Source organism: Oncorhynchus keta, chromosome 14 (assembly GCF_023373465.1).
Source record: "Oncorhynchus keta strain PuntledgeMale-10-30-2019 chromosome 14, Oket_V2, whole genome shotgun sequence".
Lineage (NCBI taxonomy): Eukaryota > Metazoa > Chordata > Actinopteri > Salmoniformes > Salmonidae > Oncorhynchus > Oncorhynchus keta.
The window spans coordinates 66,603,453-66,621,272 of record NC_068434.1 but is presented as its reverse complement, the minus strand read 5'-3'; the positions used below and the strand labels follow the sequence as shown (position 1 = coordinate 66,621,272).

At 47.2% G+C, this 17,820-nt stretch overlaps 1 protein-coding gene across 16 annotated transcripts in view; it reads right to left on the bottom strand.

Annotated features, from left to right (window-relative positions):
* The window catches only part of LOC118393820 (CUGBP Elav-like family member 4), a 182,218-nt gene that overhangs the window by 50,100 nt on the left and 114,298 nt on the right, over positions 1 to 17,820 (bottom strand). For all 16 annotated transcript variants that reach the window (XR_008064180.1, XM_052462174.1, XM_052462176.1 and 13 more), the window contains exon 3: positions 5,140 to 5,188. Coding sequence is in view for 15 of the 16 variants with exons in the window: in XM_052462174.1 (XP_052318134.1) it covers positions 5,140 to 5,188 (49 nt within the window). In the remaining variant the exon portion in view is untranslated. The remainder of the gene's footprint in view (positions 1 to 5,139; positions 5,189 to 17,820) is intronic.

Sequence of the window (17,820 nt, the reverse complement as noted above, 5' to 3'; positions counted from 1 at the left end):
ACTAAAGTGTCAGTGGTTGACATGTTTTTTTTAATGCGGCCTCATTGCCATATCACTTGCTGCTCACGCAGAGCGTATGTGAGTGCTGTGCTCTGAAAGCACGGACAGCTGCACCCAACGATAAAAGATTCCTGCTCGGCCTCTGGGTGCATTTCAAATGCACAGGAATGTTTCAGGCAACACATCAGATGGGTTATGGTGCTGATGGGCTCATTATAGGACCTGACGCTGCATGGCACATGGCTGCTGCCTGAAAGGCTCTGCCATGGTGGGATCAGACCCCACTCTATAGCCTAGTCCCAGCCCTGCTCCTCAGCCTCATACCCCAGCCCTATATACAGCCCCCAGTACTGTAGCCCTACTGGTCTATTACAACCCAAGCACCAGCTTAGTTTCAATTCTGGGCCCATCCCTAGCTCCAGCCCTGCTCAGCCCTGTACCCCAGCTCTATATAAAAAACCCAGCTTCAGGCCCAGCTCCAGCTCCAGCCCCAGCTCAGGCTCAATCCAAAAACTCCATCCCCAGCTCCAGCCCTGTTCCTCAGCCCTATACCCCAGCTCTATATAAAGCCCCCAGCTCCATCCCCAGCTCCACCCCAGCTCCAGACCCAGCTCTATGCCCAGCTCCATCCCCAGCTCCCTACCCAGCTCCATGCCCAGCTCCAGCTCCAGTCCCAGCCCCCTACCCAGCTCCAGTTCCAGCCCCAAACCCCAGCTCCAACCCCAGCTCCAGCTCCCTACCCAGCTCCACCCCAGCTCCATACCCAGCTCCATACCCAGCTCCAGCTCCAGACCCAGCTCCATGCCCAGCTCCAGCTCCAGTCCCAGCCCCCTACCCAGCTCCAGTTCCAGCTCCAACCCCAGCTCCAACCCCAGCTCCGGCTCCAGCCTGTCCTGCTGTAATGCTGATGAAGATACATCTGACTGGCCCTGCCTCTGAGCAGACCCATAGTCTCTTTACTGATAGGCTTAATCTGATATATGCCAGAAGATTAATCAACATAGTGAGGCGGTAAATAGAATCAGCAAAAGGGAAGGAATATTCAAATTGTCACTGTATCAGGCATAATGATGGGATCCAGGCCTCCTGCTTGTAAATGCATTACTCATACTGCAAGAGCTGTCACTTTCATTTACTCAGAAGCACAAGGAAGGCCTTAAACCTTTCGTTGCGACTTTCAAAAACGATCACAGAACAACGGAAGAAATTTTGTGAAATTGCCTGTTCCAATTTCTGTCCAAATGTTTAAACGTAATTTATTTTTCCTAATATAATTTGGGTGTATGTTTTCTCGTGGCATGGTCCTATCATACAGACGCTGTAACCAAGCAATTTAATTTAATGCCCAGCCAACCTTGAGCTACTATGCTGTGTTCCCTGAACCTCTGACAAACTGGGTGTGTACCGCCCTGCCGGGCTCTTTCTGACTTTTCAGAGTTTTGCATGTTTCGTGTCCAAAGGCGGAGAGAGATCTTTTGGCTTCATTTGCATGTAAAGTGGAGCACGGTCCTCAGTGGGTGTTGAGGTGCCTCCAGACAGCCCCTCCCCAGCGGCCTGGCAGCCTGCTGCAACAGCCACACATCAGCCCTCACACTTCCCTATCTGCTGGGTGGGGCATGACAGCACAGCGCACAAGAGCTTGAGGTCCTGTCAATCTCTCACCTCCCAGACTGGGGTCATCCTTCAGAGACAAACGCTGAGACAAGGAAGCGCCCAGGCAAGGACGAACACAGAGCAAAAAAAAAAGGATAGCTCCTCAGGATGCCGTAGGGCCGAGTGCAACCCAGACAGAAACTACGAACCTTGATACGCGCTCTAGTCAAACTGAAACTATGTAAAGATACCAAGAGACTCTGATGATACATTATCAGGTAGATGCATACAGAATGGTGGAACTCTAATTCTACATTATTAGGAAGAAAGCATTCAGAGCGGTGGGACTTTAATGCTACATTCGCTTGGTAATTATTTAGGAAAAGGACACGTTGAAGAAGGGAGAGGTAAGCAAACAGGCAAATCTAGACAGAGAGGGAGACATTTAGCCGTCTCCAAGCCGTCCGTCGGTCCGGTGTGTTTCGTCTATTACAGAAGATAAACATAGACTTTAGAGCAGTGTTAACCAGCTCCAGTCCTCCAGGACCCCCAACAGACACATGTGTGTTGTAGCCCTGGACAACCACACCTGATTTAACTTGCCAACTAATCATCAAGAACTCAACAAGTCAAATCAGGTGAGTTTGTCTGGCAGGTGTGTTTGTCTGGGGCTACAACACAAATGTGTGCTGTTGGGGGTACTGGAGGACTGGAGCTGGTTGACACGGCTGTAGAGAGCATGGAGAGAGGACTAAAAGGTCAATGCGGACGGAGGTGCTTGTGTGTTAGAGAAGCGTAATAAGAGAATGTCTTCTCCTAGTAAATAAAGGGAGGGAGAGAGAGTGCTTGATACTGATCCACCATCCTCTCTCCATTCTACTACGGTGGCCATGGCTGGATGGCTACAGGAGGAGTGGGACCTGCAGCCTGCAGATTGTGTTTAGATAATGGCCATCTCCAATCATAGATAACATGGCTTCATCTTTTCTTCACAGACACAGCGGCAGACAAGGTCAGGGGGAAGAGATTCCTCGATGGAGAGGAGGAGATAAGGAAGGGGTGCTTCCCAAATGATTTAGTGCTGAGATTCGCCCAGCTACCCACATCACCCTCCGTTAGCTCCCTCTTCCTGCCGACCCCAACTCTCCGTCTCCCTCACTCCCTATTTTTCTCTCTGGACCTCGCTCTGTAGCCCTCTCTATCACTAGCTCTATCTCTCCCCTCTCTATCCACTTCCCCAGCCCCGTTTGGATTGAGGCAAATTGCTTGGGTTTAAAGTGGAGATATGAGACACTTTCCATTCAAGCACTGTCCACATAGCTTCCTCTTGTGCTTCCATTGTCTCGCTATATCTCCCAATTGAAATTATGACTTGATCAAGTTGAAAATAAAGGCTGGGTTGAAGCACAAGAGATAAAGATGGACTTGAAGGGAGAGGAGGGGAGTGGAGAGGGGTGCTGGTTGACTCAGAGCAGCAAAGTGACAATAGATTTCAAGTCTGAAAATCCTCCTCCCATCCCATTCTCCTATTCTATTTGATAATGCAAAGGAGAAATAAACAACCCATGAGTAATTCTAATAGACGGCCCAGACAATTAGTTTTCCTATCCACAATGGGCCAATAGATCTGTAGGATTATGCGCCGTCTGGTTCCACATTCAGTTCCTGTGCCAAACTTTTACTAGCGCTCCTGACACATCTCTATCCCTGGAGAGCGGACAGCTCTCTGGGGGAGGGGGAGGGAAGGAGGGAGAGGGAGGCAGGGGGGTGTATCAGCATATCTAAACCCACTAATGGGCCGCAATGCCTGCAGAAGCACGTAACCAAGACACCTTTTGTGACTCCTCATGACATGGGGGCAGAAGTCTCTGCGCAAGAGCTGGTCCCACTGCTAACCAGTCTACAGCTAGGGCCCTGGTGGGAATACTGTCTACCTGGCTGGGTCGGCCTCACTCTATCTACTCTGACAGAGACAGAGACAGAGACAGACAGAGACAGAGACACACACAGAGAGAGAGAGCGGGAGAGATGAATCCCTTTCCTACCCAGGGCTGTCTGTTTTCCTTTAAGTCGAGGCCAGTAAATCTCATTTCATTGTCAGCCGAGGCTACGCTTTACTTGTCTGCCCTGTCTGATGACTTCCTGTTGTCATTAACGCTCGATACTGTATCTATGTTGGGTCCTGGCTTGTCGTTGTGCTCACATTTCATTCAGCGCCACGTTGTGTCCTGTACCCTGTATGTCGTCCCCAACACAATGTTCCTGTGACAGAACTGGGATGGCTGGCATAGAGAGTCCTCTGTATTTCATTCACTCTGTCTGTATTTTTCCTCTTTCTCCCCCTCTCCTTTCTGGCTAGAGAAAGAGTAGTAATTGATATCGGGGCCCATCCATCCTCCCTCCCTTAAACCAGAGATCCAATTTATCTCCGTGAAAATGCCGATTGGCTCCCGCCCAGGTCTTGTCCGTCAGACTTTGCCTGTTTTTAGATGGCCGTTAATTAAAGTGGAGCCGTGACAAAAATAAGATCTCAATGGGAGAGTGAGTGTGTGTCAGGGAACAGGGAAATGGGCCGGCTGATTCACACATCTTGACCACGTAAATCACCAAACTGGCTCGTCTAATCTTACCCTGGCTGGCTGTGGTGTAACTCAAAAGGCTGGGATACACATAATGTATCTGACCCTCACAGTGTAGACGCACACTGGGTCAATTAGATGTAATTATGCCACATGTAAATCTGTAACTGGCTTAATCTGCATTAACCCCGATAATGTTACAAATGGCTTTGGAATGATCTAGTCAATCACACTGTCATTCTGGCTAGGGCCAAGCTGGCGGGTGGCTCTTCAGCTCTGTGTAAAAACCTTCATTCTGTTTTGTGATTTGGTGTCAAAGGCCTAAACCCAAAATCACGGCTCATTTATAAAAATGTCTGACTACTAACTACACTCTCTCCTCTGTCCATTTTATATGTTGTGAAAATAACAAATCTGAGTTGTACGATTGACCTGGCAGTACAAAGTAGATGGGTATGACTGTCCTGGTGTTGACTGGTAAAGCCTATTCAGGACCTCTGAAGTGTGGCTGTGTGGGGGTGAGGAGGGGGGAAGAGGAAGGATATGGAGGTGCATGGAAGGGGGGGTTGACTCTCAGTGGTACTCATCTGTAACCAGGCTGAGCTGTCACTCTGAGCACAGTGAGGAGGGATAGATCCCTACCCAGCCTCTCCTCCTCCCGCTCCTCACTCGACTTTGAACCTCCCAGAGTGACAGTGAACCTGACTCAGCCCCTCTCTGTTGGTCCGGCCCGGCACAGATGGGAAATCAATAGTGGCGAGTGACCTATATTAACGGCTACTCTGCAAACTCCCAGTGTGTCCCTACTGAGAGCAGAATATTCAGGTGTGCGGAGGAATGGAGGGTGGAGGGATGGAGGAGTGGAGAGAGGGGTGAAGGGGTGAAGGGGTGAAGGGAGGGAAGGAGGGAGGGAAAGAGGGAGTAGGGTTGAAAAGAGGGAAGGGACAACCAGGAGAAGGTTAATTACCTCCTCGTCCTTCGCTGTCGGCTGGCTTCACCTGGATGGGCCGGTTCATCTGCAGAGAGAGGAGAAAACACCTGGGTTAGTGTGGCCACCTGGGGACTTCCACTACAACCACTACCAGGAGGAAAGGGGACAGAGTGGTGTTCATGGGCCTGTAGTTCTTGTCCTGACTCACTGGAGCATCGGATAAACAACACAAACAGTGCTCTGTTCTGTTCTAGTAAAGAAGAAGAGGAGAATGTGTGAGCTTTGAGTTCGATGCCAGCATGCCTAATTAATCCAGGGCCCTGGCCTCTGAAGATGCCTGGTTCCCCGTCACAGTTCAGCAGAATTAACACTTTTCAATGAGTCACACTGGTTGTCAGATGGCATGAGGAGATTAATGCCATTACATCACCCACTATCAACCCCACAAGGAGAGGTCTCCTCTGGCTGCCCTGAGCTTCCTGTCTCCTCCCTACTTCCCTCTGTCCCTTACAGCCATGCCCTTCCCAGCTCTATACATCCTCTCTCCCTCTGTCCCTCCCTCCCCTCCCTCCCTCTCTCTTTTCCACCCCTATCCTTCTATAACTTGCCCTGCCCTGCCCAGCTCTACACACTCCACCCATCTACACTTCCTACCTCCCCAACCACTACCACCGCCACCCCTCCCCTCAGGACCAGATCCAAGTGTCGTGACCAGTATGCTGCTGCTTTGCTCTGGTCAGCCAAGCCCACCCCAGACACACTGGCTTTTGAAAGCCACACACAAAAACATGTCCAAGAAACACAGAAAGTACTGTAAAAAGGTTAGAAGTGCAAATCAATAAACAACCTCTGAAGATACAGTCCAGAGAGGAAAAAGCTTAGCAGCGCCAAGCCCAACATTAGAAGGGCTTTTAAAAACGCCTTCTGTGAATAAAAACTCCCATGGCTCTCTTTGCTCCCTCTACACAGTTCCATCTCTCTCAGGAGTATGACATGTATAAAATGAAGAGTTTCAAAGCCTTTGACTGTATACAACATGGCAAATATCTTCCTGTTTCCCTGGATGAATAGTGTGGGGGCAAAGGTCAGTGTAGAGAGGCTCTGTGCTTAGTGAGGGAATCCTTACATGAGTGGTGTATTGGCTGTGTCTCCTGGACCCTGCAGTAGGCAGTAGACACTGGGCACTGGGCCTGTCTCTCCTACATAGGGCATGAGAACAGGGCCAGTGTGTGTGTCACTGAGTAGCACAGTGCAGGGCTGCCCACTCCCATCAGTCAGGTTCACTATGACTGGAAGGCTTAGGGCCGTGGTACACTTGACAGCAGTTGACATGAGCCCAGACGTCATGAGTCAAATATAGCCAAGCGACTAAACGACGTGGAGGGATGTATGGATCTAATGTGACACTCCTAGTTCTACATGTACATCCACCAGAATACACCAGAATACACCGTGACGCTGGAACAAAAGGTAACGCTGCACACCCCACATCCACACAAACCTTTATACAGACATGCGAATTTCAACACTTACAGGCCATGAGTTGGCGATAACACGGATATGTTGTTGTCTTTTCCCACAGCTGGCTATTACACGATGACAATGAGAATACAAACTCATGAGAGCAACAGATGCATTGTCACTGGATCCCATGCATATTCCATATAAACCATTCAGTATAGTGCTGTTGGAGGGGTATACTAACTGAGAGATACTGCACTGTGAGTGGTGGAAATGGGCTGTGTCTGAATGGGAGCACAGATGACAAATTGTGGTTAGAGCCTGGAGGGTTTAAGATAAAGTGACTGGGGGCTGTGGCGGTCAGATGGGGGACTTGGGGAGTTCCAGATGTTGTGACTAGAAGCCTTTCATTTTCTCTGCTGGTTTGTTTGGAGTGAAGGAAGAGGGTTAGAGGATAGAGTGGGGGTGTTAGGGAGAGTTAGAGGATGGAGTGGTGGTGTTAGGGAGAGTTAGAGGATGGAGTGGTGGTGTTAGGGAGAGTTAGAGGATGGAGTGGTGGTGTTAGGGAGAGTTAGAGGATGGAGTGGTGGTGTTAGGGAGAGTTAGAGGATGGAGTGGTGGTGTTAGGGAGAGTTAGAGGATGGAGTGGTGGTGTTAGGGAGAGTTAGAGGATGGAGTGGTGGTGTTAGGGAGAGTTAGAGGATGGAGTGGTGGTGTTAGGGAGAGTTAGAGGATGTGGTGGTGGGAGAGTTAGAGGATGGAGGATGAGAGTTAGATGGTGGAGTGGTGGTGTTAGGGAGAGTTAGAGGATGGAGTGGTGGTGTTAGGGAGAGTTAGAGGATGGAGTGGTGGTGTTAGGGAGAGTTAGAGGATGGAGTGGTGGTGTTACGGAGAGTTAGAGGATGGAGTGGTGGTGTTACGGAGAGTTAGAGGATGGAGTGGTTAGGGAGAGTTGGTGGTGTGTAAGGAGAGTTAGAGGATGGAGTGGTGGTGTTATGGAGAGTTAGAGGATGGAGTGGTGGTGTTACGGAGAGTTAGAGGATGGAGTGGTGGTGTTAGGAGATGGTTAGAGTTAGAGGATGGAGTGGTGGTGTTAGGGAGAGGAGAGTTAGGAGAGGATGGAGTGGTGGTGTTAGGGAGAGTTAGAGGATGGAGTGGTGGTGTTAGGGAGAGTTAGAGGATGGGTGGTGGTGTTATGGAGAGTTAGAGGATGGAGTGGTGGTGTTAGGGAGAGTTAGAGGATGGAGTGGTGGTGTTAAGGAGAGTTAGAGGATGGAGTGGTGGTGTTAAGGAGAGTTAGAGGATAGAGGATGGAGTGGTGGTGGTGTTAGGGAGAGTTAGGGAGAGTTAGAGGATGGAGTGGTGGTGTTAGGAGAGTTAGAGGATGGAGTGGTGGTGTTAGAGGATGGAGTGGTGGTGTTAAGGAGAGTTAGAGGATGGAGTGGTGGTGTTAGGGAGAGTTAGAGGATGGAGTGGTGGTGTTAGGGAGAGTTAGAGGATGGAGTGGTGGTGTTAAGGAGAGTTAGAGGATGGAGTGGTGGTGTTAGGGAGAGTTAGAGGATGGAGTGGTGGTGTTAAGGAGAGTTAGAGGATGGAGTGGTGGTGTTAGGGAGAGTTAGAGGATGGAGTGGTGGTGTTAAGGAGAGTTAGAGGATGGAGTGGTGGTGTTAAGGAGAGTTAGAGGATGGAGTGGTGGTGTTAAGGAGAGTTAGAGGATGGAGTGGTGGTGTTAGGGAGAGTTAGAGGATGGTGGTGTGTTGGTGTTAGAGGAGAGTTAGGGAGAGGATGGAGTGGTGGTGTTAGGAGAGTTAGAGGATGGAGTGGTGGTGTTAGGGAGAGTTAGAGGATGGAGTGGTGGTGAAGGAGAGTTAGAGGATGGAGTGGTGGTGTTAGGGAGAGTTAGAGGATGGAGTGGTGGTGAGGAGAGTTAGAGGATGGAGTGGTGGTGTTAGTTAGAGGAGTGGTGGTGTTAAGGAGAGTTAGAGGATGGAGTGGTGGTGTTACGGAGAGTTAGAGGATGGAGTGGTGGGTGTTAGAGGAGAGTTAGAGGATGGAGTGGTGGTGGTGTTAGAGGATGGAGTGGTGGTGTTACGGAGAGTTAGAGGATGGAGTGGTGGTGTTAGGGAGAGTTAGAGGATGGAGTGGTGGTGTTAAGGAGAGTTAGAGGATGGAGTGGTGGTGTTAGGGAGAGTTAGAGGATGGAGTGGTGGTGTTAGGGAGAGTTAGAGGATGGAGTGGTGGTGTTACGGAGAGTTGGATGTGGTGGTGTTAAGGAGAGTTAGAGGATGGAGTGGTGGTGTTAGGGAGAGTTAGAGGATGGAGTGGTGGTGTTAGGGAGAGTTAGAGGATGGAGTGGTGGTGTTACGGAGAGTTAGAGGATGGAGTGGTGGTGTTACGTGGAGTTAGAGGATGGAGTGGTGGTGTTAGGGAGAGCTAAGGTGGGTTGAGGTCCTGGGGTCCCTGCCCAGTGATCAGTCAGTCTCCTGGCCCTAAACTGCAGCGATTGGTCATGAGGCTCCACAGCTCTGAAGACGGGAACCATTAGTAGCCTCTGAGCTGCTGCGGCAACAGCAGTCATTAGTGGGCCGGCCTCACAGAGGAGTACACTAGGGGTTGCTAGGCAACCAGGCAGAAGAGGGCAGCAGGCAAGCAGCCTGTTGGTCTGCTCTGGACTGGGCTGTTATCCAGTGAATTGGAATTCCTTTCTGTCTTTCTCCTCCATGACTCTCTCTAGGTTTGCCCGGAGAGGTTACAGAGACATTTCCTACTTTTATGAAACCTTCCAGAACGAGGACACACCCTAACTCCAGACCAACCTACCCCAACCACACCTTAGCCAAAACAGTAGCAACATATTCAATAGCTGTTCACAATTTCACAAGGACAACACTCATTTGTATTATTCTACAGGATGTCACATACAGTTGAACATTGTACAGTATATACGCTCTCTCTCACACATACTTGCCCAACCACACAATCCTGTTTTACTCTGTCCTTCTTCTCCCTCCCCCTCTCATGCACACACACACGACTCTGGGCTCAATAACAGTTGGTGGCTTAGGTGACATTTTAATCCCTTATTACTGAGTGTAGGATTAGCAGGCCGATCAAGGCAGAGTTAATGATATGAATTCATCAGAGGCTGGGGGACGGAAGACGAAGCATCAGCAGCCTGCTCTCCCCTTGGGCTTGGACACACACAGACACCAAGGAAGACACATGACATGCTATCTATCTGCCTGACTGGCGGCCATGTCTTCTACGACACACTCCCAGAGAAATAGAAGGGCTGTATAAGCAAGATAAAACATATGCTACGTATCCATAGATACTACTGGGACAAATGCCATATTTCCCCTCACCCACAGGGACTGGCTGAACGCAAAATGAACTTCCTATGTGCTGTAGTGTGAAGATGGAATACCAGTCTTTTTTTCATCCTGCAGATGTGCAGCAGCCGGAGCTGAGAATAGTTCAGCACACCCCCCTTCCTTTATCTCTCTGGCCCTTTGACCTCCAAAACCAATATGCTTCCCACCACAGCGTCTTAATGGGTTGATCAATGCTGACAAATAGGCAGCTCACGCTGTCTTGCCTGGGAACTCTGCTCACAGCCCTGGCTGGGCTCACACATGCCACCTCCATTTTATTTGTTTTCCCTCTCTGTCTTTCTTTTTTCCTCTCTCTGTCTATCTTTCGCTTTCCCACCTCTTCCTCTACCCCGCTATTTACACGTTTTCTACATCTCTGTAATCTCCAGGAGCTGATCTATATTTCTCATTCCGTTATAATAAATAACATTTTGCTCCAGTCACGGAGAGAGGAAAACCACCAATGTGGAAGAAACAACCTGTTTACATTTACCAGGGAGCTGTGTGTACGTGCGTGCGTGTGTGTGTGTGTGTGTGTGTGTGTGTGTGTGTGTGTGTGTGTGTGTGTGTGTGTGTGTGTGTGTGTGTGTGTGTGTGTGTGTGTGTGTGTGTGTGTGTGTGTGTGTGTGTGTGTGTGTGTGTGTGTGTGTGTGTGTGTGTGTGTGTGTGTGTGTGTGTGTGCGTGTGTGTGTGTGCGTTTGAAACTGGTGCAGTAAAGAGAGAGAGAGAGAGAGAGAGAGAGAGAGGAGACACCATGCCATTGGCCTTTGACCACATTTACTTCCCTGTAAATACCACTGCCCACAAGCCAGGCCATGATACAACACTTTCTTGCTCTTTCTCTATAGGCCAGAAAAGCATACTTTTAATTCAAGTGAATACTCTTTAAAAGCTGAATCTTATTAATATTAGTTTTGAGTTTAATATGACAGCTATGACTTATCTCACAGAGATGAGTTTTTCATAGTATTTATTTTGAGTTAAAACCTTTAAAGGTACATCTCATCCCTTAGGCCAAAGGCCCCTGGTTTTTGACTCATATACCTCTTCCTTATACAACTGTGGTTTGGTTTGGACCACCACTGCATTCTTCTGTTCAACACTGTCATATTTTGGCTCCTCCACCAGAACATTCACTGAAACTGTTGATGACATTTACAGCCTATTAAGCTCAATTAAAGATGACTGTACTGGGAGCGCCAGAGAGAAATAGCCAGTGGTATTGTAGTGGACAGCAAGGATTACCAGGCTAACACACTGCACACAGCCCATCTATTCTGTGGCTTCCTTCCACCAAACCCCACCCATCACTCCCATTACCCACTACTGCTCACATGTCGGAGTGTTCAGCTGGGAAGAGAAAAGAGGGAACACACACAGGGGAACGAGCCGATCGCGGAGTAGCTCTCCTCTCTCAAATTGGCCTGCGTGTCCGTAGTCAGCCAGCCAGCTCCTTCTCCCTGTGTGAGGCTGGGGAGTCAGGAGAGGTCGGGCCTGTCGACGTGTGGATTTGAGGGTTAGTAATCACACACTGGCTGTCTGCTGGAACAGCACATGAAGGAGAACTCTGTCTGCCTTCCCATGAGGAAGAGGGAGAAGGACGCTGACAGCTTGACAGGAAGTGGAGAGGTGGGACCTATTTTTAGCTATTAGCCAGAGCTCCTATATCAAGCAAATACATTTGGTTGTAGCCAGAGTGTATTCCCTGGTGTGATCCTGTAGCGTAGGGGGGAGGACATGTTTGTGTTTTTGTTTTTGTGTCTCTCTAAATTCGGTCCCCACTGCTCCCTAACTACATAGCAATTGATTCCCCCTGGACGGAGGAGAGTTGTTGGCGTTCGTTTTTCGCGGTGTGAAACTGGCACTCACTCTACACCGCTATCACTTCCTGGCCCTCTGAGGGACTGGCTGAACAGAATTTCTGAGCGGAGTGAGAGAGAAAGTAGCATTTATAATAGCTCTCCTCTCCTTTCTCTATTTTTACCCTGGGCCCAGCAGGTCTCGGTTGTGAGGTGGGACAGTCAGACAGCGAGGGTTTGGGATGAGGAATCTGGCCGTCAGTTTATCTTCTGCTTCATAAAGCCCCTGTTCTCCCTGGCTGCAGATAGAGCGGCCACAGCACTACCTTACATTTATGGCCCTTTTTTTTATCCAGGGGTGGAGGGCAGAGGGAGCTGGGCGTGATGCGGAGAGGGGAGGAGGGAGGAGGGAGCTGGGTGTGATGCAGGGAGGGGAGGAGGGAGGAGTGGGGTGAAGATTCGACACAGTGAGACAAGACTAACAAATTAGTCAAAGTGACAGGAGGCTTTATGAGGCTCGCTCGGTATGGCAGCGTTCCTCTCTCTGCCAGGTATATGAAGGGAAGGGGTAGATGAAAGAGGGAGAGGAGGACCAGGAAGACAAAGAGCAGGCCGTTCTCTGCAGGCGGCCCACTGCTCCAGGTATCCGGGACAGGCCCTAGAGTAGACTACACACGGTCGGTTCCACCTGTGTGTACTCTGCTTCCTATAGAGCCCCCGCTGTCCCAGACAGACGGAGCAGCTCAGCGGTGGGGGAGCTCTAGTTTTCTGAGAGCAGACAGAGCCAGTCAGCAGTCTAGTAGATATAAGATATACAAATCAAATATATACTGTATCTACACTGCGTATTCGTTCAAAGGAACTTACATCTTTTGTCTTGACCTACCAACAGGACAACAAACCCTAAGCACACAGTGAAGACTATGCAGGAGTGGCTTCTGGACAAGTCTCTGAATGTCCTTAAGTGGCCCAGTCATCTCCCGGACTTGAACCCGATCGAAGAAACATGAAAATAGCTGTGCAGTGACGCCCCCCATCCAACCTGACAGAGCTTGAGAGGACCTGCAGAGAAGAATGGGAGAAACTCCCCAAATACAGGTGTGCCAAGCATGTAGCATCATACCAAAGAAGACTTGAGGCTGTAATCATTGCCAAAGGAACATCAGTAAAGGGTCTGAATACTATACAAAATGTTCTACAAATCTGTTATTGCTTTGTCATTATGGGGTATTGTGTATCGACTGATGAGGAATATGTTTTTTTTAATCCATTTTAGAATAAGTCTGTAATGTAGCAAAATGTGGAAAAAGTCAAGGGGTCTGAATACTTTGCGAATGCACTGTATATTTATATAATGTACTGTATATATACTGAACAAAAATATAAACGCTACATGCAAGTTACAGTTCATATCAGGAAATCAGTGAATTAAAAAAGAATTCATTAGGCCCTAATCTATGAATTTCACATGACTGGGCAGGGATGCAGCCATGGGTGGGCCTGGGAGGGCATAGGCCCACCCACTTAGGAGCCAGGCCTACCGACTGAGGAGCCAGGCCCAGCCAATCATAATACGTTTTTCCTCACAAAAAGGTTTTATTGCAGAACAAAATACTCCTCAGTTTCATCAGCTGTCTGAGTTTCTGGTCTCAGACAATGCTGCAGGTAAAGATGCCAGAAGTGGTCATGGGATCGCGCGGTTACACGTGGTCTGCGGTTGTGAGGCTGGTTGACCGTACTGCCAAATTCTCTGAAATAACATTGGAGGCGGCTTACATTCCTGCCGTCAGTACGCTCCGTCAACTTGAGACATCTGTGGCATTGTGTTGTGTGACAAAACTGCACATTTTAGAGTGGCCTTTAATTGTTCATGATATGAATCAGCTAACACACAGCTAGACCTACTGTACTACTGAACCAGTTAATAAGGGAACCAATATAATTTATTCATCTATCACAGAGGGATCCGGGTGAAAAAGAAGACCGAGTGGATAAGAGGATAAAGAGGAGAGGGAGAATAATAAGAGGGAGTAATGATGCAGTGGTCAGATTGATGACTGTCTGTGTCCTCTTCCCATCACACCAGGAGACTTTCCATCCAGTCCCACCATGCCTCCACATACACTAGTCATAGATGCAGTATTAGACAAGTAACACTACACCACTGATCAAACACATGCGCACACGCAAACAGGAAACACAAACGCACACACTCACAAACACAGAAAATATATTTTTTTTAGGCATTGAAAACCACCACTATTCTCATCAGAAATACGCCTCTTCAAGTACACATACATATTGAGAAATACACTAGATAAAATAATAAAAACGCAACATGCAACAGTTTTAATTCATATAAGGAAATCAGTCAATTGAAATAAATTCATCAAGCACTAATCTATGGATTTCACATGACTGGGAATACAGATACGCATCTGTTGGTCACAGATACCTTAAAATACGGTAGGGGAGTGGAACAGAAAACCAGTCAGTATCTGATGTGACCACAATTTGCTTCATGCAGTGCGACACTATTCTTCGCATAGAGTTGATCAGGCTGTTGATTGTGGCTTGTGGAATGTTGTCCCACTCCTCTTCAATGGCTGTGCGAAGTTGCTGGATATTGTCGGGAACTGGAAAACTCTGTTGTACAGAGCATCCCAAACATGCTCAATGGGTGACATGTCTGGTGATTATGCAGGCCATGGAAGAACTGGGACATTTTCAGCTTCCAGAAATTGTGTACAGATCCTTGAGACACGGGGCCGTGCATTATCATGCTGAAACATGAGGTGATGGCAGTGGTTAAATGGCGCGACAATGGGCCTCAGGATCTCTGTGCATTCATAACCCCAAGGCCACCAAGGGGAAGCAAACAGCTCGCCCTCACGTCACCATACACGCTCTCTGCCATCTGCCATCTGCCCGGTACAGTTGAAACCACGATGTAAACAAATTTATTTTTTTGTTGCTTTTTGTGGGCATGGGATCTTTTATTTCCACTCATGAAACATGGGACCAACACTTTACATATTGTGTTTACACACAAACACACAGTCACATATCCCCCCCCCACACACACACACACACACATACACAGACACACACTTGCTGAGAGTGCCTTGGCTGTTGGAGCTGTTAGTGCAGAGGCAGTTTGTGAAAATGATCACATCAATCGAAGTGATAAATAAAAGACTGGGAGGATTGATAAAGTGCCACAATTATTTGGAAGACAAATAGCTGAATTTGCTTTTGAAATTGGACTGGATCTCAGCGCAATGGAATAGAACTCATCATCATCAATGAGGCTGTCATTAGACTGTTCTCTGTCACAGGGACAATATTTGGGTGGACTGTTGGATCCATCTGCCAAATAGGCTGAAATAGGAGCTGCTCATGGAAACATTACCAGTGATATATAGAGACTACATGGCAAAACATAACATTTGAAATGCACAATACATCAATCTACAATTCTGCTGAGAAGTGTTCCATCACCTTTTATTAGTTTGTACACTGAATGCCACATATTCTTAACGTTTTTTCTTTGCAAAAGCTGGTTGGTAGTAAAAAGGTGTTGTCTGCAAAATAGCATACAAGCACTATTCATTCATTAGCATAATTCCTATCAGTGGCGGTGACAAATGCAAAGATACAGAATAGTATTTCAAGCTTATGTCTGCTACCTGTTGTTATGACCGTACACAACACGTCTGAAGCATTAGCTTCGCAGAAAGAGAGCATCATTTGATCATTTTTCTCGTCTCTCAAATAAAACACCCTCCTCGACAACAAAAACAAGGTTATTAGCATCTATCATACCACATCATTTATTTAAGACTTTATAAATCCTCTGAGTTTTACAGATATACACGCCGTAATGCATTGCTTAATGCTGCATGAATATCAAAGCCATAATAAATACTTTATTGGATTAAATAAGAGTGTGTACTGTATGTGGCTATGTAGGAGGAATCTTGATATCATAACTGTCAGAGACCACATGAGGTTATGAACCAATGAGACCATATCACATACCATTCACTGTGTACACAAAGCAACAGAGACGGTATACACATAAGAAGTTTGAGGGAAACTAGCTTAGCATAACGTATTACCATTGTGATGGGGCGAAAATAGGGGTGCAGGGGTCCACTGATATAGGGAGTGTGTGTTACATAAAGGTCCTCAAGGGGGAAATCAATCATTTCCAGGGTTAAATCCCAGAACCAGACAAGAACCTGACACCCTCAGCACACAGGGGGACAAACACCTGCCTGGAGGTGGCAGCATTCCCTCCCCCATGCAGTGCCTTGCAAAAGTATTCACTTTTTTTTCTGAGGTCACTCTCATTTCATTGGGAATCCAGATTTCTAAGGGACCTTCTTGCAGTGCCTATAACTTCCACTGGATGTCACCAGTCTTTAGAAATTGGTTGAGGTTTTTCCTTTGTGTAATGAAGAAGTACGGCTATCTTGAATGAGGGTCACTTGAAGTGTACTGTTAGATAGAGGCGCGTGACCAGAAAGCTAGCTACAGTTTGTTTTCCTCCTGTATTGAACACAGGTCATCCTGTCTTCAATGTGATCAATTATTTACGTTAAAAAAATACCTAAAGTTGTATTACAAAAGTAGTTTGAAATGTTTTGGCAAAGTTTACAGGTAACTTTTGAGATATTTTGTAGTGACGTTGTGCAAGTTGGAACCAGTGTTTTTGTGGATCAAGCGAGCTAAATAAATGGACATTTTGGATATATATCGACAGAATCAAACAAAAGGACCATTTGTGAAGTTTATGGGACATATTGGAGTGCCAACAAAAGAAGCTCGTCAAAGTTAAGGCATGAATTATATTTTTATTTTTGCGTTTTGTGTCGCGCCTGCAGGGTTGAAATATGCTTTTCTCTCTTTGTTTACGGAAGTGCTTTCCTCAGATAATAGCATCGTTTGCTTTCACGGGAAAGGCTTTTTGAAATCTGACATGTTGGCTGGATTCACAACAAGTGTAGCTTTAATTTTCTATCTTGCACGTGTGATTTAATGAAAGTTTGATTTTTATAGTAATCTATTTGAATTTGGCTCTCTGCAATTTCTCTGGCTTTTGGCCAGGTGGGACGCTAGGTCTTTCCATCATTGTATGATTTTTTTGTGTGCAAATGAACTCAAGCTTACAGACAATGTCAAATGTGATATAGCGAAGCACCTGAGTGAGTTTGGTGCGCAATTACACAGGTACTCTCCTGAAATGGACGACACAAACAACTGGATTCGTTATCCCTTCCATGCCCTGCCTCCAGTCCACTTACCAATATCTGAACAAGAGAGCCTCATCAAAATTACAACAAGCAGTTCTGTGAAGATTTTATTTAATCAGAAGCCACTGCCAGATTTCTGGATTGGGCTGCGCTCAGAGTATCCTGCCTTGGAAAATCGCACTGTTAAGACACTGATGACCTTTGCAACCACATACCTCTGTGAGAGTGGATTCTCGGCCCTCACTAGCATGAAAACTAAATACATGCACAGACTGTGTGTAGAATATGATTTAAGACTGAGACTCTCTCCAATACAACCCAATTGCAGAGTTATGTGCATCCTTTCAAGCTTCTCATTAACCTGTGGAGAGTTATTCACAATTTTCAATGAACAAATAAGGTTTTATACATAAGATGGTTAAAAAAAGAGCAAAATTATTATTTTTGGCCCTGGTCCTAAAAGAGCTCTTTGTCACTTCCCACGAGCCGGGTTGTGGCAAAAACTCACACTCATTCTTATGTTTAATAAATGTATCGTATAGTGGGTGTGTGTGGCAGGCTTACAATGATGGCAAAAAACAACATTTGAGAGTGCGCTGACCATGGTGCTAGAGAGGGTACGCAGCTGGAGGTTGAATGTTTGAAGGGGCACGGGACTATAAAAGGTTTGGGAACCACTGCCCTTGAGTAAACAAAAAACTATACATACCTCGGCCTAAACATCAGCGCCACAGGTAACATCCACAAAGCTGTGAACGAGCTGAGAGACAAGGCAAGAAGGGACTTCTATGCATTCAAATGAAACATCAAATTCGACATACCTAT